Below are 24,525 nucleotides of genomic sequence, written 5' to 3'. Positions count from 1 at the left end.
CGGGATATGCTCGGACTTCTAACTATGTTAGAAGGAGCAGTATCTCGTCCAGGCGACCGTGCCTCGCTCGTGCCAGCATGTTGGTGTGCATGCTGGTCTGGAGCACTCCGAGACCCACCAGCTCGATCTTGGTCCAGCAAACGCATGGTACTATGAGCACCGTGACGCTGCCGGTCCCGCGCCTCATGAGGTGGGCGTGGTGCATATACGGACGCCGAGGTCTTGGAGTGCGCCCGGTCATTGTGGGAGCCGGCTACGCCGCCGATGGGCAGCGCAGCCTTGTCCTTGGACCTGGCAGCACCGTGAGCTCCCTCGTCGATGCCCGTTCTTCCGCCGGCGTCCGCCCCATCAGCCGTTTGCTCCGGTGGTAGCGGGGCGGACGGAGCAGCCGCCTCCGAAGCCTTCTTCTTCGGCGGCATGTCGATGAAGATGATGGAGATCTAGCTCGCATGCACGCCGGATCTGGTTCACACAACCTCGACGCCCCCTACCTGGCGCGCCAAAGATGCTGGGGTACTGATCCACGGGCACCTATGGGACCGGCGGGCCGAGTCCCTTTCGGTTCAGCGGGGGCGGAGGTCGTGCAAAGAGCAGATCGAGGCGAAGCACACGAGCAGTTTACCCAGGTTCGGGCCGCACGGATGCGTAAAACCCTACTCCTGCTTTGTGGTTTGTATTGATTTCTTGCTCGGGAGCGCGGAGTGCTACAGTACACACCAGCAGCTAACGAGACCGAGCGTGAGTGTTCCAACCAGCTAACCCCCTCCTATGTTGCGCATGGGCCTCCTTTTATATGCTCAAGGGGTCACCGACAGGTGGCAACGTAGAAAAGGGCAAAAAAGGGAAAGGTGCTGCGGTTGGTACAGCTACCTGCTACAGCGTATCATACCTAACCCTGACGGCAGGGGACAAGGGCCTTAAATGCCCGTCTGCGTCGCCTAAACAGTGTAAAAGGGACCGTCAGGGACGCCACCGCTCGCCACGGCGGCAATCTTGTCAGCGCCGCTTGCCACCGCTCACCGCTGGCTGCACAGCCTCCCGCCACGTACGCTGGGAAGGGTCCCAGAGCGACACGTTGGTGGATGTGCTGGAGCGCGGGCACGGAGTGGTGGCTTGCCCGCAGCAAGCGCCTTGCCGCGGTCGTTGTCTTGTCGCGTCCGGGAGCTTGTCGCTCACCGGGCCTTGCCGGGACGCATGGCGCGCCACAGCAAGTTCCTTAAGATGCCTTGGGCGGCCTTCCCGGCAAGCTCCTCTTGCCGGGGTCTTGAGGTGCCTTAGTTGGCCTTCCCGGAAAGCTCCTCTTGCCGGGGTCTTGACTTGGATACTTTGTTCTTGAACGGCTCCAAAGGAACCACGGAGGACCTTGGCGGTCACCCGGCAAGCCTTGCCGCGGGATGCTGCGACTGCCCGTGCACAAGTTCGGGATACTAGGGTACCCCTACTCTAGTACACCGACAGATAGTACCACCTACTTGTGGCACTGCCACGTAAGTCATATCGGTATAAAACGCATGAAGAGGCTCCATGTTGATGGATCTTTGGACTCACTCATTTTTGAAAAGTTTGAGACATGTGAACCGTGTCTATTGGTGTATATGCATGAAGAAACTCCATGCAGATGGATCGTTTGGACTCACTTGATTTTGAATCACTTGAGATATGCAAATCTTACCACATGGGCAAGATGACTGAAAGCCTCGTTTTCAGTAAAATGAAACTAGAAAGCAACTTGCTGGAAGTAATACATTTTGATGTGTGCAGTCCAATGAGTGCTGAGGCGTGTAGTGGATATCGTTATGTTCTTACTTCACAGATGATTTGAGTAGATGTTGAGTATATTTACTTGATGAATCATGAGTCTGAATTATTGAAAGGTTCAAGTAATTTCAGGGTGAAGTTGAAATATCGTCGTGACAAGAGGATAAAAAGATCTATGATATGATCATAGAGATGAATATCTGAATTACGAGTTCGGCACAAAATTAAGACATTGTGGAAATTGTTTCACAACTAATACAGCCTGGAACACCATAGTGTGATGGTGTGTCCGAACATCATAACTGCACCCTATTGGATATAATGCATACCATGATGTCTCTTATCGAATTACCACGATAGTTTATGGGTTAGGCATTAGAGACAACCACATTCACTTTAAATAGGGCACCACGTAATTCCGATGAGATGACACCGTATGAACTATGGTTTAGAGAAACCTAAGCTGTCATTTCTTAAAAGTTTGGGGCTGCGACGCTTATGTGGAAAAGTTTCAGGCTGATAAGCTCGAACCCAAAGCGGATAAATGCATCTTCATAGGACACCCAAAACAGTTGGGTATACCTCCTGTCTCAGATCCGAAAGCAATAAGGGATTGTTTCTAGAATCGGGTCCTTTCTCGAGGAAAAGTTTCTCTCGAAAGAATTGAGTGGGAGGATGGTGGAGACTTGATGAGGTTATTAAACCGTCTCTTCAACTAGTGTGTGGCAGGGCACAGGAAGTTGTTCCTGTGGCACCTACACCAATTGAAGTGGAAGCTTATGATAGTGATCATGAGACTTCGGATCAAGTCACTCCCAAACCTTGTGGGATGACAAGGGTCCGTACTACTTCAGAGTGGTACGTAATCCTGTCTTGGAAGTCATGTTTCTAGACAACAATGAACCTACGAGCTATGGAGAAGCGATGGTGGGCCTAGATTCCAAAATGGCTCGAGGCCATATAATCCGAGAAAGGATCCATATTTGAAAACAAAGTGTAGACTTTGGTAGAACGGCTCGACGGTCGTAAGGCTGTTGAGTACAGATGGATTTTAAAAGGAAGACGGACAATGATGGCAAGTATCACCATTAAGAAAGCTCGACTTGTCGTTAAGATGTTTCCCGACAAGTTCAAGAAGTTGACTACGATGAGACTTTCTCACTCGTAGCGATGCTAAGAGTCTGTTGGAATTATATTAGCGATTACTGCATTATTTATGAAATCTTGCAGATAGGATGTCAAAACATTGTTTCCTTGATGATTTTTTGAGGGAAGGTTGTATGTGATACAACCGGAAGGTTTTGTCAATCCTGAAAGATGCTAATAAGTATGCAAAGCTCCAGCGATCCTTCTAAGGACTGGAGTAAGCATCTCGGAGTTGGAATGTACGCTTTGATGAGATGATCAAAGATTTTGGGTTTATAAAAGTTTATTAGAAACTTGTATTTCCAAAGAAGTGAGTGGGAGCACTATAGAATTTCTGATGAATATATGTTGTTGACATATTGTTGATCAGAAATGACGTAGAATTTCTGGAAAGCATATAGGGTTATTTGGAAAGTGTTTTTCAATGGAAATCCTGGATTAAGCTACTTGAACATTGAGCATCAAGATCTATAAGGATAGATCAAAACGCTTAATGGTACTTTCAAATGAGCACATACCTTGACGTGATCTTGAAGGTGTTCAAGATGGATCAGTCAAAGAAGGAGTTCTTGCCTGAGTTGTAAGGTATGAAGTTAAGACTTAAAGCTCGACCACGGCAGAATAGAGAGAAAAGACGAAGGTCGTCCCCTATGCTTAAGACATAGGCTCTACAGTATGCTATGCTGTGTACCGCACCTGAAGTGTGCCTTGCCATGAGTCAGTCAAGGGGTACAAGAGTGATCCAAGAATGGATCACAGGACAGCGGTCAAAGTTATCCTTAGTAACTAGTGGACTAAGGAATTTTCTCGATTATGGAGGTGGTAAAAGAGTTCGTCGTAAAGGGTTACGCCGATGCAAACTTGACACTAATCCAGATTATTCTGAGTAATAAACTGGATTCGTATAGTAGAATAGTTATTTGGAATAGCTCCAAATGTAGCGTAGTAGTTGCATTTACAAGATGACATAGAAATTTGCGAAGTACATACGGATCTAAATGTTTCAGACCCGTTGACTATAACCTCTCTCACAAGCATAACATGATCAAACCCAGAACTCTTTGGGTATTAGTCACATGGGGATGTGACCTGTGAGTGTTAATCACATGGCGATGTGAACTAGATTATTGACTCTAGTGCAAGTGGGAGACTGTTGGAAATATGCCCTAGAGGCAATAATAAATTGGTTATTATTATATTTCCTTGTTCATGATAATCGTTTATTACCCATGCTAGAATTGTATTGATAGGAAACTCAGATACATGTGTGGATACATAGACAACACCATGTCCCTAGTAAGCCTCTAGTTGACTAGATCGTTGATCAATAGATGGTCACGGTTTCCTGACCATGGACATTGGATGTCGTTGATAACGAGATCATATCATTAGGAGAATGATGTGATGGACAAGACCCAATCCTAAGCCTCGCACAAGATCATGTAGTTCGTATGCTAAAGCTTTTCTAATGTCAAGTATCATTTCCTTAGACCATGAGATTGTGCAACTCCCGGATACCGTAGGAATACTTTGGGTGTGCCAAACGTCACAACGTAACTGGGTGGCTATAAAGGTACACTACAGGTATCTCCGAAAGTGTCTGTTGGGTTGGCACGAATCGAGACTGGGATTTGTCACTCCGTGTAAACGGAGAGGTATCTCTGGGCCCACTCAGTAGGACATCATCATAATGTGCACAATGTGACCAAGGAGTTGATCACGGGATGATGTGTTACGGAACGAGTAAAGAGACTTGCCGGTAACGAGATTGAACAAGGTATCGGGATACCGACGATCGAATCTCGGGCAAGTATCGTACCGATAGACAAAGGGAATTGTATACGGGATTGATCGAATCCTCGACATCATGGTTCATCCGATGAGATCATCGTGGAACATGTGGGAACCAACATGGGTATCCAGATCCCGCTGTTGGTTATTGACCGGAGAACGTCTCGGTCATGTCTGCATGCTTCCCGAACCCGTAGGGTCTACACACTTAAGGTTCAGTGACGCTAGGGTTATAGAGATATTAGTATGCGGTAACACGAATGTTGTTCGGAGTCCCAGATGAGATCCCGGACGTCACGAGGAGTTCCGGAATGGTCCGGAGGTAAAGAATTATATATAGGAAGTGCTATTTCGGCCATCGGGATAAGTTTCGGGGTCACCGGTATTGTACCGGGACCACCGGAAGGGTCACGGGGGTCCACCGGGTGGGGCCACCTGCCCCGGGGGGGCACATGGGCTGTAGGGGTGTGCGCCTTGGCCTATATGGGCCAAGGGCACTAGCCCCAAGAGGCCCATGCGCCAAGAGATAAGGAAAGGAAGAGTCCTAAAGGGGGAAGGCACCTCCTAGGTGCCTTGGGGAGGAGGGACTCCTCCCTAGCCGCACCCTTCCTTGGAGGAAGGGCCAAGGCTGCACCCCCCCCTCTCCCTTGGCCCTATATATAGTGGGGGAAAGGGAGGGCAGCCCCATCTAAGCCCTGGCGCCTCCCTCTCCCTCCCGTGACACATCTCCCTCCTCCCGCAGCGCTTGGCGAAGCCCTGTTGGAGTCCCGCTACTTCCACCACCACGCCGTCGTGCTGCTGGATCTCCATCAACCTCTCCTCCCCCCTTGCTGGATCAAGAAGAAGGAGACGTCGCTGCTCCGTACGTGTGTTGAACGCGGAGGTGCCGTCCGTTCGGCGCTAGGATCATCGGTGATTTGGATCACGACGAGTACGACTCCATCAACCCCGTTCTCTTGAATGCTTCCGCGCGCGATCTACAAGGGTATGTAGATCCACTCCTCCCTCGTTGCTAGTTGACTCCATAGATTGATCTTGGTGACACCTAGGAAAATTTTGAATTATTGCTACGTTACCCAACAGAAAGCACCATTTTAGTCAGGCATTCTGCTGCAATGTTAAATAGAAAGGGGGGATGAGGGTCACCCTGCCGCACGCCCTTAGCACTTTGTATATAAGGGTCAATCTCATCGTTAATCTTGACACTTACCGTGCCATTCTTTAGGATTTGAGATACCCACCCACACCACTTAGATTTAAACCCACGTTTCTCATGGCAGTCAAGAAAAAATTCCCAATTAACTTTGTCGCAGGCTTTTTCAAAATCAAGTTTAAGGATCACCCCCACTTGCTTTTTGATATGGGTATAATGCAACACTTCTTGCAAGGAGAGAATACCATCAACAATATGTCTCCCCTTAATAAAAGCATTTTGCTGGACACTAAACAGCTTATGGGCGTATTTGCTCACTCTAATATCCATAGCTTTGGTCATAAGTTTATAGGGACAACAAAGCAAGCAAATGGGTCTATATTGCTGGATTTTTGTAGCATCTGCAGATTTGGGCAAAAGAGTTATAATGCCATAGTTTAGACGTTGTACGTCCAACTTGCCTTCATAGAACCACTCAAATAGACAGAAAAGGTCATGGGCAACCACCTCCCAGCAATGTTGATAGAACTCAACAGGGATGTCATCCGGACCAGGAGCAGGGTCGGATTTAATATCAAAAAGAGATTTTTTAATCTCCTCGAGAGAAAAAGGTCGAGTTAAGTCTTCATTATCAGCATGAGTAATTCTCTCCTCCTGAGACCACAAGTCTGCATCAATATGGCAAAGGTTACCCAGAGCCGGCCCAAAAAGGTTTCTATAATATTCTGTGGCATGAGATAGCAAGTTTTTGGTCCCTTCCATAGTCACAGATCCGTACTCAAGGGATTGCATGGAGTTTTTCCTGCGACGCCCATTAGCTACTTTATGAAAGAAGTCAGTGTTATTATCTCCTTTCAACAACCACCTCTCGTTAGAGAACTGGTGCCAATGAAGCTCTTCTTCTGTATACATATTATTGAGCTCTACTAGGATATCGAGCTTCCTAGTATAAGCCTCCCCGCAAAGCCCAGTGGACTCCTCAATCGTCTCCAACTCCTGTAACTCAAGTTTGATAAGTCTCTTCTTAATCTTATTATGCCCAAACACATTGGACCCCCAACCTTTGAAGAATTTCTTACACCTCTTCAGTTTAATGTTTAGGATATCAATGGGGTTAATAGTATATACTGGCCTTGACCAAATATCAGCCACTAAGGGAAGAAACTCTGGATTATTAAGCCAAGCATTATCAAATTTAAAGCACCTATTCCCTGGTGCTCTAGATGAGGCGACCCCACCATCCAATAGTAGAGGATTGTGGTCTGATAATTCTTTAACCAGCTTGCTCACCAAAACGAGGGGAAATAAGTCTTCCCACTCAAGAGACATCAGCACTCTATCCAATTTTTCAAGGGTTGGGTTTTCCTGCTTATTGGACCACGTATAGCATCCCCCAGTCATATGAATCTCTCTTAAACCAAGCAGGTGGATAACAGAGTTAAAGACCACTGAAAAATGAGATAGGGGTGTTTTTTTGTTTTTCTCACCATTGTGGCGAATAATATTGAAGTCCCCCCCCCACCACCACCAAATATGGCCTCTTGATACTATGACACACGGAAGATAATTCTGCGATGAATTCAGGCTTATGCTCATCGTGAGCAGCACCATATACGATAAGGAGAGACCAACTACAATTCTTGTTTTTATCAAACAAGTCCATTTGCAGGATATATTTTCCCTGTTTAGAGCCGAGAACATCAAATTTATCTTTATTGAGGCCACAAAGAATACCTTCCGACTTCCCCCTCGAGGGAACCCATTCCAATGGAATTTCTGATATGGGTCTATCTTCCTAAAAAAGGAATGTTTATAAGATCCCTTCATAGTTTCTTGTAGACCAATAAAATCTACCTCATTGGCACAAATCATATCCGTGAGGCAAGTAGACATGCCTTTCTTACCTGCCCCCCTACAATTCCAAAAGATGCCTTTCATTTATATCGTTCAGGCTTATTTTTCACTCAGGGGGGTCTGCCAGGGTCCATAGCAGCCGTGCCCTCTCCCATTTTCTTTTGACTTCTTGTCATAGGTCTAGCAGATCTTTTTGGGGATATAATTACCCCTGATCGTCTGCGCTTTTCTTTCTTTTTCCTTTGTTTTGATTGAACAAGGATAAATGGTTCCTCCTCATTTTTATTATCATCATCCCAGGTTAGAGATAGAGGGATATCATTACCCAAACCGTCATTAATAGTGATACTAGTATTTTTTTGCATCATTGTTTTTATCATTTAACAGATTTCTAGAATGTTCTAGCTCTCGAAGAACATCTATAGTAGAGAAATCATCGTCAGGAATTTTAACCCCCATAAGAGCAGCACGTAGAATAATGGCATTATCAGATAGAGCAGAAAATTGGTTTTTAGAGTTTGGTATTTTCATACCTTCAGAGTCTCGTTTCTTCCTGTTGATAGCCACTTCCTCCACTCGTCCCAATTTATGCATTTGCCTGCGTGGAGCTTTTCCCTCATGGACCATAGTGTCATGAATAGGAGACCCCGATGGAGATTCAACAGTATAGGTGTTGCATTTCTCTCCCTCTTCTGTGGAACCCTCTTCAAGGGGTACAATATGAGGCAGGGAGGGCCAAACCACATAGTCTGACAAGGAAGGAAACATATTCCCGTGAGTGTTTTCATCAAGACAGAGGTATAATGGTGAGGGAGGGATAGGAGTAATAATCCCCCATGCACCTTTCTGACTGTTATTCTCAGAAGTGGGAGACCCACCCGTTCTCTCCACCTCCAGCACCTCGAAATTTTCCCCATAGAATGTATTGCCAGTCTGAGAACCATAGTTTAATTTTTCCCCATCTTCATGCTCTCTAGTCATGGTCTCAATCAGCAATTCAGTGTGATTTCCCTCATCACTGTCCTCCTCTTCTTCACTCTCAGCAACAACAGCAAGTCGCTGTGTCCCTTTTTCATAATTTTGAGATGAATAATTACCAACCATAGATGCACTGGTTTCTCCTTGCCCAACAGAAGAAGAAGGATATAGGTCTATCCTTGCTTTCTTGGGAAAAGAAGGGGATGCACTACTGTCTACAGCAATGGAAGATTGGCTCTTATCGGCCCCCACTGTCACAATTTTTTCAACTTCATAAAAGAAGTCATAATATTGCTCATCCAACATCCCTTCAGCTGAGGGAGGTATTTTCTTCACCTCCATGCACCCAAGCAAGATCCTAGCATATTCAGGTTTATGGATTGTGGCCTCATCCACTTCCAATGTTATCCCCACCAGCCCTCCAACATAGGCAATATGTTCAGCACATCTTTTTTCAATGGGAATGTTACGAATCTTCACCCAAGCCTTTTCCATAACCCCTTTGGCCCCTATCGAAGCAGACCAAGGAGTTATGCATACCACAACAACCCCCTCCTTCAGAGGCATACGCTTCCCATAGCAGCAAGCTCTCTCCACTTCGCTAGCATTGGGAAAGCGCATGACAAACTGAGTAGGGCTAATGGAGCGAGCCGTGCAACGCCATTTTTTCTTTCCAGGTTTCCGGGCAAAGATGGCATTAAATTCTTGTTCTATCTCTTTTACAGAAGCACATCCTTCCACAACAGTAATCACCACATTGTTCGTTTTCTCAGTATTTTTTTTAGATGCACACAGGTCAGGGATATAGAAAAAGCCCTGTCCCGGAGATTGAAACCCGCACATAGATGGAACACACTCCCAGGGCCTCAAAGTTTGACATAATTGAGCCATATGACCTAATTTGTTGCATTTTTCGCACCGAATGGTAGGACAACGAGGAGCGAAGTGACCTGGGAAGTTGCAGTTGATGCAGAGCTCGCTGGTGGTCGACGTTGGTGCAGATGGCGGGGGTGGCGGCGCCGCTTTGGTGGTCACCATCGTCTCCTTGGCCGCCCCGCTCATCGCGCGCGCAGCCGCCTCCCATCTGTCCCCGACTTCACCTCCTCCAGATCTCAGCCCCCCGGACGCCGCCAATGGTGGATCTGGCCGCTGCCAAACCATATTGCGAGTTTGATTTGGCAGCGGTGCCTTGTGCCCTCCGTTGAAGCCACCTCGCGCCGTGTTGTCGCGCCATCCTCCGGATCTCCCCCCACCTCGATCTCCCATCGCCGCGCTCGACGTACCACCTGCCCGCTCCGCCACAACAACTTGAGCGAAGGAGCGACCGTCGCCGTCGACCTTGCCGCGCCACCAGCCGAAGGAATAGCGTGGGGAATGGATAGGAGGACAAACCCTAGCTCTCTCCCACAAGTGCCCGAAAAGAGGGGTGAGGTGTACGTCTCGTGCGCTCGCCGCGGTAGGTGGGGGAGGAGATGTGGTTCCCCTCTCCTCGCATGCTCTAGAAAACTCAACGCCCTGGGCGCGGCTGGGACCCTCCTGGCAGTCGGTGTTCACGTGCCGCCCTTCCCCCATTGGCGGGCGGTGGGTGGGGCTCGAATCTGCCCCGTCACGGTTTAGCTCGCTCGCCCGGTGGACCGCACTTCTCCCGTGAACCGTGCCTCGCACCGGACCGTGCGCCGCTGCTGCTGACGACGAACACGTCGCCGGTAGCCGCTCCCGAATCTTCGCGAAGTGGCACGGCAGCGAGATGATGTCACCAATGTCGATGTGCTCCCCCGCGCGCAGGAATCGTGCGTCGACCGTGATCCCGCGCCCATCGATCAGGACGATCCGGAGAGCATCTCGCCGTAGCACCAGCACGCCGTCGTGGAACGAGAGAGAACACGTCTGTAGATCGGCGGCGAAGGAGACGTGCCATCGCACGTCGGGCGTGTCGCGTGCCATCTCCCTCAGCAGAATTGTGTGTGACTATGTCTGTTCCCACTAGTCATGCACTGGAATCTCCCCTGTAATCGGCATGAATGTTGATGAAGGGGCTATAAAGGTCACCATTAACGGAGCTTCTTACCTCATAGGAGAAGGCCTCTTTATTTGTTGGTTTTGAGGAATCTCTGCACTGAGTTGCTACTAATTTAAGTTGCGTAGAGGCCCAAAAGAACAGATCTGGGTATGCTTGTGTGAGTATCAACAGCAAGTGTGTAGCAGTAAACACTGTATACAGTTATGTTGGATACGGCTGCAAATGCTGAGATGGCTTCGAAGGAAACCCATATATACGCAATATCACATTCTCTCTCTAAAACTTTGTACCTGTTGGGCATATTCTGACTTTCCACAAAGACATTAATTTAGCATGACAGGCCTGTAGGCATATCCCTGAACTTGAAAATTAATCTAGAAGATATGTAGACCTGAAAAACATGGCTGCTTCGAAATTAATGTTGATAATAGTTTTCTCTCTACAGCACGAACAACAAGCCAAACAATGCGATGCAATTTTTTCTGGACAGAAATCAGCCGGCTTTCAAAGACTTGTCAATGCCCCCTTTGATGGGCTAGACAAACCTGCACAAGAAGGCGGGCATTGACTGACTTGTTAGGTCGCTGCTGTGCGACCGGCAACACGGACCACAAGAAAGTAGTCGAGTGCGGCCAAATCAACCACATCAACGTCCTCTGGAGTCTATGTGCTTACTTTTCTTGTTCTCTGACATTTTTTCTTACTTGTGTCAAGTCTCACCACAAATTTGCAGCATCAGCCTAGTCATGAAATTGGTACATACAAGAGAAGGCCTCCCAGCTGAGACGTTCACTGCACAACACTGTTAAATCCCCAAATACGTACATGCACTGCTGCCTGAACTGAATTTCTCAAGTGCAATTGGGAGCTGTGAAAAGGTGTGTGTATCATGGGCATCTTGCTGATGATATATTTATCACTTTCTCTGTTGGTACTCGGGTCACTAGGAAAGTTAACCAGCCACAACCCTGAAGGGAATAGGGAAAATTCATCAGTTGCCATGCTCGATGGTTGCTCGAAGAGCTGTGGCGATCTGAGTTTCAACTACCCTTTTGGCATTGGATCAAGGTGCTCTCGGGATCCAGACTTCAACCTCATTTGCAACGACACCTCTCAGCCCCCAAGACTGTTCCTGCACGACGGCATCACCCAGGTGATCGGCTTTAATAATCCATTCTCGTATTTAAACGTCATCCAGGCCTCCTTCTCGCATACCATTCCCATGAAGTCTGGCGTCAGTGTTTACAACTTGTCTTTGGAACCGCCTGGGCGGTCCTTCTCTCTTGTGTCAACTGTTCTAAACATTACCGGCTGTGATCTGGAGATATACTCTGTCAGAGACGATGCCACCACGTTGATATGCAGCACTGTGTGTTTGGATCATGGAATCCCAGAGATGGGGGCTATGCGCAACTGTAAAAATACCTCCGGATGCTGCCGTGTTGATGTGGACAGTAACGGGAGTTTTCAGCTCAAATTAGTTTACAACCACAGCAAAAGCAACATTGATGCACGCTCTAACCAGAGCTCTCATCTGTGGGATAGAATCAACATCACTAGTGATGGGCCGAGTGGCTTTCTGCTATTGTGGCAGATGGTTGACCAATCCAGCTGTGTTGCAGCCAAGCAAAACAGGAGAGACTATGCCTGCATCGGTGAGCATGCCGCGTGCATTGACGGAAGCCATGGCTACAGCTGCATGTGCAGGACTGACTATACAGGCAACCCCTACATTCCAGATGGTTGCTCCAAGCCCAACGACAGAGGTATCTGCCCATTTCATAATCTAGCGACCAAATATATACAACTATTAAGTATTTATTATGTGCATTGGTACATGCTAACTTATTTGGCTGATCAAACTAGGGTATAATCCAATTTCGAATAAGGCTAATTGCACCCGTTGGTGTGGTAACACTAGTGTGCCATTCCCATTCGGCTTAAATGAGGGTTGCTCTGCAAGCGAACAGTTCCACCTCAAGTGCACAAATATGACGTCATCACCTACTCTCATGTTGGGGAATGCCCAGGTCTTCGATATATATATTGAAGAAGGGACCATTAGCGTCACCAATTCCAACCAACAAGGGAGATCTGTCATTTCTGGAAATTTTATGTTTCCTATTCCTTCTGGGCCAATCTCCTCTGTGCAATGGGTTATTTCTAATCTAAATTGTGCAGACGCCCAACGGAATAGATGTGAATATGCTTGTCTAAGTATCAACAGTGAGTGTGTAGACGTAAGTGTTGGTAAAGTCTATGCTGGTTACCGCTGCAAATGCAATGTTGGCTTCGAAGGAAATCCATATATCCTAGATGGTTGCGCAGGTATCTGCCGCCCCACTCCCTTCTCTCTCTCTCTCTCTCTCTCTCTCTCTCTCTCTCTCTCTCTCTCAACTACTTTTCATGATAGATCAAATGATATAAATTTCATATTTTAGATACTGGTATATTTTTTTCTAAAAACATGATCAAACATGCACTCGTTTGACTTTTGAAAAAATAAATACACCTTATATAAAGGAACGGAGGGGTATAAAATAGCACGGATTATTTTAAAAAGTTGCTTGTTGCTATTGGACAATTTTTTTTGGCTACTTCTAGTTTGTTTTATCATTCATGCATGTAAGCTTCATTTTATTAACTAACATATTGTTTCATGTTAATTAGATTTTGTTGACACATCTTATTAATATTTTTTTTCATTTTAGATTTCGATGAATGCGGCAGTGAACGGGGTGGTTGTAAAGAGATATGCTATAACGTTGTAGGAAGTTTCTATTGTAGTGAATGTCCTCACCATACTGAGTACGATCCATTGAAGATGCAGTGTATAAAGACAAAACAACAACCTTTGCTCTTAGGTAAGACTGAATCATTGTCATATTTATGTTAGAAAGGATAGAACAAAAACATAAAAGAGCTTAATTCCTACAGGTATAACTATTGGGCTGTCCTGTGGCTTCGGCATTCTACTTCTGAGCTTCAGTGCAGTACTTATCACTCGTAGGTGGAGAAGAAATGTTCAAAAGAATCTACGGAAGAACTATTTCCGGAAGAACCAAGGTCTTCTCCTAGAAACACTAATATCATCGGATGAAAGTGCAAATGAGAATACAAAGATTTTCTCGTTAGAAGCGCTGGAGAAGGCAACAAATAAATTTGATTCTACACGTATCATCGGCCATGGGGGTCATGGCATGGTTTACAAAGGCATATTGTCTGATCAGCGTGTTGTTGCAATAAAAAAGTCTAAGATAATTGAGCAGTGTGAGATCAGTCAATTCATTAATGAGGTCGCAGTCCTCTCACAGATAAATCACAGAAATATTGTGAAGCTCTTTGGATGTTGCCTTGAAACCGAGGTTCCACTACTGGTGTATGATTATGTATCCAACGGCTCACTGTCTGGAGTTCTTCATGCAGATGCAAGTGATGGTTTTTCTTTATCCTGGGGCGATTGCTTAAGGATTGCAATCGAAACAGCAGGAGCTCTATCTTATCTCCACTCTTCAGCTTCGATATCAATCTTCCATCGTGATGTGAAGTCCTCAAATATACTCTTAGATGTGAACTACACAGCCAAAGTTTCAGATTTTGGCGCGTCCAGATTGGTTCCGATTGATCAGACACACATTGTCACGAATGTGCAAGGTACATTTGGGTACTTAGATCCAGAGTATTTCCATACTAGGCAGCTGAACGGGAAGAGCGACGTCTACAGTTTTGGTGTGGTACTAGTGGAGTTGCTTCTCAGAAAGAAGCCTGTTTTTACAAGTGAATCAGGCACCATCAAGGGCTTGTCAAGCTATTTTCTCCAGGAGTTCAGTGAGGGGAGAATCATGGGTATTGTTAGTTCCCAGGTCCTAGAGGAGGCAACTGAGGAAGAGATCAACGGTGTCGCCTCTCTTGCAGAGCGGTGCTTAAGTCTGCGTGGTGAAGAAAGACCCACCATGAAACAAGTGGAGGCGGAACTGCAGACTCTACGGACAAAACGGATGAACTCATCTCAGCCTGATCCGCGAAATGGAGAACAGATGCAAGCAAGGCCGTTGACTCGAAGGAGTAGATCTTCTCGGCAATTGTCCACACAGCCAAGAGGTAGCCAACGACGCTATAGCTTGGAAGCAGAGTTCTTGTCATCTGCTAGCCTACCACGTTAGATGAGGCTATTGAGCTTATAATAATGGATAATTTGCTTCCCTCTTTTATGAACTGTTGCTAGAACCTGTATTACAGGTTAGTTAGGTTGGGACTGTAATAAGTCATGATTTCAGTCATCATGATTGTATCAGTTTCTCGGTTGGAATTATGCTTGCTGATATATGTAGACTGAATTTTGTTACCCTAGAAGAGATGTAGTGGATTATGTTAGCAATGATTTTGGCACTCATGCTGTCTTGTCGTTGCCACTATTAGTACATTGCTGTGTTTTCTGGGCGCTTCTTTTAATACAAATATATGGTTCAAGTTTTTTCTCTCGGCGCAAATATGCCAGGCATTCGGATACATGTTTGGGAAACAGAAGGAGAATGCACTATATATCCAGTTCTAACCCTAAACCCATCTGTTCCAGAAAAATGTACGGATGCTCATTTCTGTTATCAGTTTAGTTGATTCTCTATAAGAATCTACTTTATCTCCAGCAGTGAGGTTTTTTACTTTGATGTCTCCACTTTATCTTGACCTAATAGTTAGCCTTCTGAGGATGGATTCAGTTGCTGTTGGTGATCTCAGTCAGTTAGCTTGTCTTTCACCGGATGGGACTGAAGATCGCCAGCCGTTTGTCGCTGTTGATGAGTAGGATGGCATCCACAACCGTACCGATTGCACCATACAGTTAGTTTTTTTTTTTTTTGAGAGGGTAGAAAGAAAGATGCCGGGCATTGGACATGATGGACCGAGCAGCACAAAGAAGATCAACCATGGGCTGTAGTATGAGCTTTGGTCCATGGCCCGAAGACATGAATTTTTCTTTCTTTCTTGTTCCTGCTCCACGTGGCGGTCCATGGCCTCCTCCTCCCCCTCCGCCCGCCGCCGGCCAACACCTCCGCCTCCTTGTTCCCCCACCCGACCTAACTTCACAGACAGGAGCAAGCGAAAACCCTCCTCTATTTCTCCGGTTACCCCAGCTCGCCGCATGCCGTCGAAGAGGACGCACGCCCTCCCTGGTGGGTGCTCAGGCCACTGGTCCGGTGCTCCCCTTCCAACGTCCGTGGACCAGGCAGCGGAGGCCGTCTGTTCCGAGAAGAGATTGAGCGGCGCCGAAGCAATCTCTTCCAGCCATTTAATTCTCTTCAGTCCGGGTCTTCCGATGAATCCATCCATTGTCCACCAAAAACCTGTGGAATACATGTACAGGTGCTCATTTCCTTGATTCTGTGTCTCTAGTTCATATCCAGTGTTCAGAATAATCACATTGCGCTCGATCTTGGTTGCAGCTTCGGCAATTAACAGATAAAATTGGGGATGCAATCACTTACTGTTAGTTAGCTCAGCTGGAAGCCATCAGTTAGCTTATCTTCCAGCTCCACCACGTGGGGCTACTGAAGATTGGCCGTAGTTGTTGGAGCAGGGTTCTGAATTTTTCTGATGCTACCCCGCTGTTGAGATTCTGTGCAGATTATCATGCGGTGATTTTGGGTGCTCATGTCATGTGTACCCATCAGTTCTCATATATATATGGACATGGTTGATTTACTCTGTGCAGAACACTCACTTTACTCTGCCTTCAGTTGCAGCTTTAAGCAAGCACCAGCTTAAATTGGGAATGGAGTTCAGTTACCGTAGCTAGCTCCGATGGAAGCAACCAGTTTGCTTATCTTCACTAGGTGGCACTGAAGATTTGGCAGCCGGCTCTCACTGTCGAGGGGATTCAATGTCTATCTCTTCAGCACGAACCACAAGCTAATAATGCAAACAGGTTTATTCTTAGCTGAAATGAGCCATTTGGCAAAGACTTGTCAACACCCCCTTTGATGGGCAGGCGTTGACTGACTTGAGAGGTCGCTTTGCGGCGGCAAGACCACAAGAAAGTAGCAGTGCATTATAATGTGGCCAAATCAACCACATCAACGCGCCTCTGTAGTCCAGGTGCTTACTTTTCTTGTTCTTTGTCCATGTCCTATTACTTACATGGGTCAAGGGTAACCATTAATTTGCAGCACCAAACCAGCCATGAAAGTGGTACATACAAGAGAAGCCCTCCCAGCTGGGACGGTCACCGCATATGTATCACTGTCAAATCCCCATATATAGTCCTGTCACAAACTTGACTGGTTCATATCTAAACTTGTAACAAGTGGCCAATGGCGTGCTGCAAATTTGTAAATTACACCACTTTGATCACTATGAATTAGCTAAAAATGTTTGACAAAGGCCATGTCCAATGCTGGTGAGTTTCTGGTGTAGTTTTGTCTGCCTTCATATGCTGCAATTTCGCTTATTCACTTGTTCCCATCAATTTGCACAAATTTGGCATGAGTTTTCGAGCATCCTACAAAAACATGTAGTAATATGATGCATCGGTGAAAGCTATCAGTCAGCTAGCAAAGACTTCTTCGAACCCCCTTCGATGTGTTAGAATTACCTGCACCAAAAGCCAAATGTTATTGACTGACTTACAAGATCACGCTGCAGCATAGCCACAAGAAAAGTAGAAGCATAATTTATTGTGGCCATGGCGATCTCACTTTCACATCGCAACTGTATACACCTATTAATATGCAGAATCAAAGTTGTCATGACTTGATAGAAAATATCCGCTAGAAAAATGCACATATATATACTTGCAAAATTGCACTGCTGCCTAACCTGAATTTCTTGAACGAAGTTGGAAGCAGTGCAGGGCCTGCCTGTAGATCATGGGCATCTTGTCGGTGATCTATGCGCTACTCCCTTTGTTGGTACTTGAGTCACTAGGAAAGCTAACTGCGCTATCATCCGGAGTTGTAACAAGCCAGAACCCCAAAGGGAATTGGGAACATCCATCACTTGCCATTCTTGATGGTTACCCAAAGAGCTGTGGCAATGTGAGCTTTTTTTTTTAGAACGAAGGCTCAAGTTGAGCCCGGCTTTGAATTAACAAAGCCATCAACCGGCCAGGATGTGTGTGGTTAATTAATGACCTCGTCTCCAAGGCACGCCCCCCCCCCCCCCCCCCCCGCGTTGTCCGCTCTCGGGCGACCCGGGGGCGAAACCCTAGGCGCCGCCGGTCCCCCGCCTCCCCTTCTCCTCCTTCCCCGCCGTCGCCGGGCTTGCCCGCGCGGCGGTAGGCGGCGGCGGGGGCTTCCCCGCGCACCCGCCTTGACCTCTGGAGAGCCGGCCCCCCACCCCGCATCGGGCGCCGCCGCCCGCTTTTCCCTGGTGGCCGCCGAGGCCGTCCCTCTGCGGCGGCTGCCGCCGGTGTTGTCGCCCCGCGCCTGTCGCCGGGGACAGCTCTGCCCATCAAATCCGGCCGCCTTGCTCCGATCTGGCAGCTGGTGGGCCGGGGTTCGCCGGATCCGCCCGGATCTGGCTGGCGTGGCCTTGCCTCGTCCTGCCCGGCTTGGATGTTCGCGGTGTGGTGCTCCCTGGTAGCGGTGGTGTGGGTCGTTCCCCATGTTTTGACGGGATGTGTGCGGTGGGTGGATGCCGGGGCGGCGGCCTCGGGCGGTGTGGACGACGTTGCCTCTTCGGCGGGCGACGGTCGTGGGTGCTGGTGGTCCGCGACTTCGGCCGTGCGGGCGGCGAGGTCTCGGTGGACGTCTACTACAGTGGGCCGGGGTGCCCCGTCACCCGGCGTGCCTGCTTCGATGAAGTCCAACGCTTTCTCCGGCTGCGTGCGCTCCCCTGGCCAGGTCTTTGGCTGGGTGGATGGGATGGGGGCGGGACCGGGGGAAACCCTTGGCCGTCGGCGGAGGCCACGACAATGGCGGCGTCTTTGCTGGGCGTCGGTCCCCTTCTTGGAGGCCTTGTCGAGGTCCTCTCCCGTCTTTCATCGTGATCTTCCTTTGGGCGAAAGCTCTAGTTCCCCTTGCGGGCGACGGCGTCGTACCCTCATCGCGCTCCTTCTTGAAGGCGTCGCCTGGGGTTCCCGGAAGCATGGTGGGCGCTTTGCGGTGCGTGTGAGGTGTTTGGCGGCGGCATTGTGTGCAGCGTTTCACCTATTCTCGGCCAGTCTTCGTCCTGTGGTAGCGCTCCTTCTGCTTGGAGATGGACTAGCGTAGATGGTGGTCATCGTTTGGCGTCTTGATGGCGTCGATGGCGGAGGATCCTGCCAAGGTTGGCACCTCAATCTGCTCTGAAGATGGACTAGTGGAAGATGGCGGCGACGACAAATGTGAGTGCGTCAGACCGGATTGTGCCCCGGACCCGGTATGTGGCTCGGTTGGGGCCTCCGGCTTTAGATGTTAGGCTTAGGTGAGAGGTCTGGGTATTTGGCCCAGCTTGCACCCCCTTCATCCTATGGATAGGAGTAGTGGCAGATGTTGCCAAGATGGCGGATTCAGGCATATTGTTGTACTACTTTGTAAGGTCCTCGAGAATAATCAATAAAATGGCCGTATGCATCTTCCAGATACAGAGGCCGGGGGTCATCCTCCTTTTCTAAAAAAATAAAAAGACAACAACCGGGCCAGGATTACAAACTGCCAACGCCTTACAAGAACGAAACAAAAAAAGAAAAAACCACACGGCTGATACAAGATGCACAGATGAAACAGCTCGAAGGCCCTGGCATAAGCGATCAGGAGCATCGTTACGCCATGGCCATCGCCCTATGGTACAATCTACACCAGCAAACAGACTAAGGACTACCGAGGAATGCATCGCCGCGCTTGGATTGATGTCGCAACCACCCTCGAATGACCAAACATGGACATGACCACCATCTGGATCCGTCGCCGCAGAAGGCCCCTACCCTCTCACCCTGGTTTGAAGGGTGTCGCACCGGCGGACGACAGATCGGTTCTCCCTAGAACCCAGATAGCTGGCACCCTCGTTGCTAATGAGGCGAAACTGAAACAGAATCTTCAAGCCCAGACCACACTACTCAGGAGCACCCTCGTCGTCTCCGGCTCAGTCACACCCTCGGACGAGAGCTGTCGGCCGAAGTTGCAGAAGCATTTGGGACCTGCAATAAGAGATAGCACCAAACAGGGGCCAATAGCAGGACTCGCCGGAGCACACAGCTCCCACCAAACTGGCGTACCGTTGTCGCCGCAGAGGGGAACTTGATCCCCTCTCGCCCAGGAACGAGGGCGTCGATCCACCGGCGCCCTTGGCAGGGACCCTCCATACTAGCAACCCATGAAAAGATGCCGACAAGAAAGATCAAGCTGGCGCCCGCCGCCCCCACACCCACCACCGCTCACTCGCCACCCCTGCGATCCCCGGACGAAGCCTCCAAGAAGGAACACGACACATTGCGCCGTCACCGCCCGAAACAGGGGACCTTGGCTTTCACCACGACGCAGGGGAGGGGATGGGAGGGTGTGGATCCTCACCAGAGCCTCCATGGAGGAGATCGGCGCCCAAGGCGTCGACTTTGATGTGGCCGCCGCGTCGGTCAAGGGTTTCCCCTAGATCCACACACACCCACAAGCATCCCGCAACCAGCACCCGGAATCAGTGGCTAGCGCCACCAAAGCCCGAATCCGGCGAGGGAAGGAGCAGATCGGGGCGAGAGGGAGGAGCAGCTTCACATGGATGCCGGCAGGCCTGCGGGGGACACTGCTGCACTAGCAACCGACGGCCGTCGTCGCCTCGTTGCCCACACGACCGAGGGGAGCCGGCTCACCAGCACCTGCGGGCGTGACCCGCCGACGAGGCCACACCGCGCACACCTCCCAGGGCCGCGCCCCGGCTGCCGAGGCCCTCCACTCAAGGTGGAGCCGCCAGATCCCCGCCGCCACCTTCATTGGTGTCGCGCGCGCGAGCCGGAGGACACCTCTGGTGGCGGCGGAGGGTAGGGAAGGGGGGGAGGAGGGCGGCGGCGGCGGCTAGGGTAACCCCCGAGTCGCCTCGGAGGAGACGACGCGGGGGGGAGGGGGAGTAGTATTGCTTTGAGTTTTTCCAAACACCGCAATGTGAGCTTCGGCTATCCCTTTGGCATCGGATCTAGGTGTTCCCGGGGGCCTGACTTCCACCTCACCTGCAACAACACCGCTCATTCCCCCAGACTGTTCTTGCGTGACGGCAACACCGAGGTGATCCAGATTCATGATCTTGTTTTCAATATTAATAACTTCATCACTGCATCCTTCTCACATACCATCCCCATGCAAACTGGTGTCAGTATATACAACTTTTCTCTGGAACCGCCTGGGAAATCTTTCTCTCTTGCTTCCACTAATCTAAACATTACTGGCTGTGACCTGGAGATATGCTCTGTCGGAAACTATGCCACCATGTTGATATGCAGTACTGTGTGTTTGGGTCTAGAAATCCCAGAGATAGCAGCTATGCACAACTGTAGAAATACCTCCGGATGTTGTCGCGTTGATGTGGATGGTAACGGGAGTTTTCAGCTCAAATTTGTCTACAACCACAGCAAAAGCAGCATTGATGCACGCTCCAACTGGAGCTCTCACCTATGGGATAGAATCACCATTACTAGTGATGGGCCGAGTGGCTTTCTGCTATTGTGGCAGATAGTTGATCAATCCACCTGCGTTGCTGCCAAACAAAACAGGGCAGACTATGCCTGCATCAGCGAGAATGCCGAGTGCATCGACACTACAACCAGTTCCTGTGACGTCGAAGATGCTGAGTGCATTGACGAAAGCTATGGCTACAGTTGCATTTGCAGCAATGGCTATTCAGGCAACCCCTAACTTCCACATGGCTGCTCAAGCGGTAACAATGATAACATTTTTCCCTGATCAAGCGACTAACGTAGAACTGTTTTTAGGTCTATTGTGGACATTGATACATGCTAACTTCTCACTGATCAATTAGGATATAATCCAATTCCGAGCAGGGCTGATTGCACCCGTTTGTGTGGAAACACTAGTGTGCCATTCCCATTCGGCTTAGAAGACGGTTGCTTTGCAACGAAACAGTTCCACCTCGACTGCACAAATATGACGTCATCAGCTGCCCTCATGTTGGGGAGGGAGCAGGTCTTCGACATAAATATTGACGAAGGGACCTTTAATGTCAGCAATCCTGGCCAACAAGGGCGATATAACATACATTCAACATTTTCTTTTTCCTGCTACTGGGTCATTCTCCTCTGTGGAATGGATTGTTGCTAATCTAAGTTGTGCAGAGGCCCAATATAACAGGTCTGGATATGCTTGCCTCAGTATCAACAGAAAGTGTGTGAAAGTAAGTGTTAAAGACCTCGATTCTCGTGATGGAGTCTATGCTGGTTGCCGCTGCAAATGCTCAGATGGCTTCCAAGGAAATCCATATATCCAAGATGGTTGCCAAGGTACCTTTCATTACAAATGCAACTCCCTTCCCTCTAAACTTGAAATGTTCAAAAAACTTGTACTGTACGAACTGGCTGAACTACCTATCACGCTGTAGAAAAATGTACTACTAGCTATCTGTTACACCCGAAGCATGTGTTATTTTAAAAAGTTGCATGTTACTCGTAGATAGTGATTTTTTGTTACCACTTCTAGTTTGTTTTATCATTCATGTAAGCTTCATTTAATTAAACGACACACTGTTTCATGCCAATTGAATGATGTATAATCTTCCGACTTCCATGTTGTAGATTTTGCCGGTGCATCTTATTAAATTTTTGTTAATTTCAGATGTTGATGAATGCCTTCAACCGAACATATGTAATGGGATCTGCCATAATACCAAAGGAAGCTTCAGTTGTGGCAGGACAAAACAACATCTACTCTTAGGTAAGACTATATCATTGTTACATTTGTACTATGGACAAGCCAGAAGAGAAACTTAAAACAACTTATTGCCTGCAGGTATACTTATTGGGCTGTGTTGTGGTTTCGGCATTCTACTTTTGTGCTTCTGTGCAACCTTTCTCATTCGCAGATGGAAAAGAAATGTTCAGAAGAAACTACGAAGAGCTATTTCCGGAAGAACCAAGGTCTTATCCTCGAAACGTTGTTATCATCCGATGAAACTGCAAATGAGAATACCAATATTTTCTCGATAGAAGAGCTGGAGAAGGCAACAAACAACTTTGATCCTAAACGCATCATCGGCCATGGGGGGCATGGCATGGTTTACAAAGGAATATTATCTGATCAGCGTGTCGTTGCAATAAAAAAGTCTAAGATCATTGAGCAGTGTGAGATCAGTCAATTCATCAATGAGGTTGCATTCCTCTCTTAGATAAATCATAGAAATATTGTGAAGCTCTTCGGATGTTGTCTCCAAACTGAGGTTCCACTGTTGGTCTATGACTACGTATCCAGTGGCTCACTGTCTCAAGTTCTTCATGCCAATTCAAGTGATGGTTTTTCCTTGTCTTGGGGTGATTACTTGAAGATTGCCATGGAAGCAGCAGGAGCTCTATCTTATCTCCATTCTTCAGCTTCAATATCAATCTTCCATCGTGACGTGAAGTCCTCAAATATACTCTTGGATGGGAACTACACAGCTAAAGTATCAGATTTCGGTGCATCCAGATTGGTTCCAGTTGATCAAACACACATTGTGACGAACGTGCAAGGTACATTTGGGCACTTAGATCCAGTGTATTTCCACACCAGACAGCTAAACGAAAAGAGTGACGTGTACAGTTTTGGTGTGGTGCTGTTGCAGCTGCTTCTTAGAATGAAGCCTGTCTTTACAAGTGAATCAGGCATAATCAAGGGCTTGGCAAGCTATTTTCTCGAGGAGTTCGGTGAGGGGAGAATCACAGGTATTGTTAGTTCCCAGGTCCTTGAGGAGGCAACCGAGGAAGATATCAACGCTGTTGCCTCTTTTGCGGAGCGGTGCTTAAGATTGCGTGGTGAAGAAAGACCCACCATGAAACAAGTGGAGACGGAACTTCAGACCCAACGAACAAAGTGGGTGAACTCATGTAAAGCAAACCTAAGAAATGAAGAGCAAATACAACCAAGTTCACTAACTCAAAGATCTAGGGCTGGTCATCAATCTTCTGCGACGGGATTGGAGGAGGGAGCCAACGTACAGTCAGGAGGCTGTTATAGCTTGGAGGTAGAGTTCATGGCATGTGCTAGCCTTCCACGCTAGATGTGTATGTTGAGCTCATAATAATGGATGATTTTGTTTCGCTTCTGTAAACTGATGCAATAATGGATTACTATGGTTCCACTTTTGTAAACTGCGCCTGCCAATGTATTAAAGGGAAACAATGCTACATAGGTTAGTTTTGTAACTAGCTTTATTCGCAGATAATTGCATGAGTTTTTTGATTGGCATTGTGCTCGTTTATGAAAACTGATTATTGTGATTTCTTTGAGATGTGGAGTGAATTAGTTACTGGCATATGCAGATAAGATGTTTATGAGATATGTTGTCGATTGTATTAGCGTGTAATGATTTTGAGCATCCATAACCATGCTGCACCATGTTCTTTCATTCAGCAACAGGCTTAGCTAAATTCTTGCCCCCGGAATTTTATTTCATTTTGTATTAAGTGGTTGCCTTTGTATGTTATCGTGTTGTCTTGCCGCTTCTTGTCAATAAAAAAATATTCAGTTTGGGGTACGAAAATTCAGTTTCGAAAGGCAACTATTTAAGCATTGTGCGGGAAAAAAAGAGAGCGAATGACCAATTTGTAGGCAAGTGCCAAATTGAAATTGTAAAAAATATACCAGGGCACTGTCCTGGCTAGACTAAAATCAAATGAGGTCCAAATCCAACATCCTAGCAACCAATAACATTAGTTGCA

General features: G+C 47.8%; 2 protein-coding genes and 1 pseudogene across 2 annotated transcripts in view; 2 read left to right on the top strand and 1 right to left on the bottom strand.

The window, feature by feature from the left end:
• LOC147982395 (uncharacterized) overlaps positions 1–8,986 on the bottom strand; it is a 63,957-nt gene extending 54,971 nt beyond the window's left edge. The window contains exons 1-2 of the mRNA XM_087514378.1: positions 8,545–8,986; positions 8,236–8,451 (exon numbers count right to left, since the gene is read on the bottom strand). Coding sequence (XP_087370504.1) covers positions 8,236–8,451; positions 8,545–8,986 — 658 coding nt within the window. The remainder of the gene's footprint in view (positions 1–8,235; positions 8,452–8,544) is intronic.
• A 2,490-nt stretch (positions 8,987–11,476) lies between these two features.
• On the top strand, positions 11,477–15,040 carry LOC125549523 (wall-associated receptor kinase 2-like). The gene is made up of 4 exons (XM_048712921.2): positions 11,477–12,466; positions 12,567–13,028; positions 13,412–13,564; positions 13,638–15,040. Exons 1-4 carry the CDS (start codon positions 11,590–11,592, stop codon positions 14,861–14,863), a joined length of 2,718 nt encoding a protein of 905 aa, XP_048568878.2. The 5' UTR covers positions 11,477–11,589; the 3' UTR covers positions 14,864–15,040.
• A 2,523-nt stretch (positions 15,041–17,563) lies between these two features.
• On the top strand, positions 17,564–23,864 carry LOC125547370 (wall-associated receptor kinase 5-like; annotated as a pseudogene).
• The last annotated feature ends 661 nt before the right edge of the window (positions 23,865–24,525 follow it).

This window comes from Triticum urartu, chromosome 3A (assembly GCF_056163025.1).
Source record: "Triticum urartu cultivar PI428250 chromosome 3A, HENAU_Tu73, whole genome shotgun sequence".
In the NCBI taxonomy this organism is placed as follows: domain Eukaryota; kingdom Viridiplantae; phylum Streptophyta; class Magnoliopsida; order Poales; family Poaceae; genus Triticum; species Triticum urartu.
This window is presented reverse-complemented; position numbering and strand designations above follow the sequence as displayed.

Bases quoted from the DNA above. Each gene is read 5' to 3' on its own strand.
- LOC125549523 (XM_048712921.2), top strand. From the start codon at position 11,590: ATGGGCATCTTGCTGATGATATATTTATCACTTTCTCTGTTGGTACTC. The intron at 12,467-12,566 runs GTATCTGCCCAT...TGATCAAACTAG, and splicing joins CTCCAAGCCCAACGACAGAG to GGTATAATCCAATTTCGAAT. The intron at 13,029-13,411 runs GTATCTGCCGCC...TTTTCATTTTAG, and splicing joins TATCCTAGATGGTTGCGCAG to ATTTCGATGAATGCGGCAGT.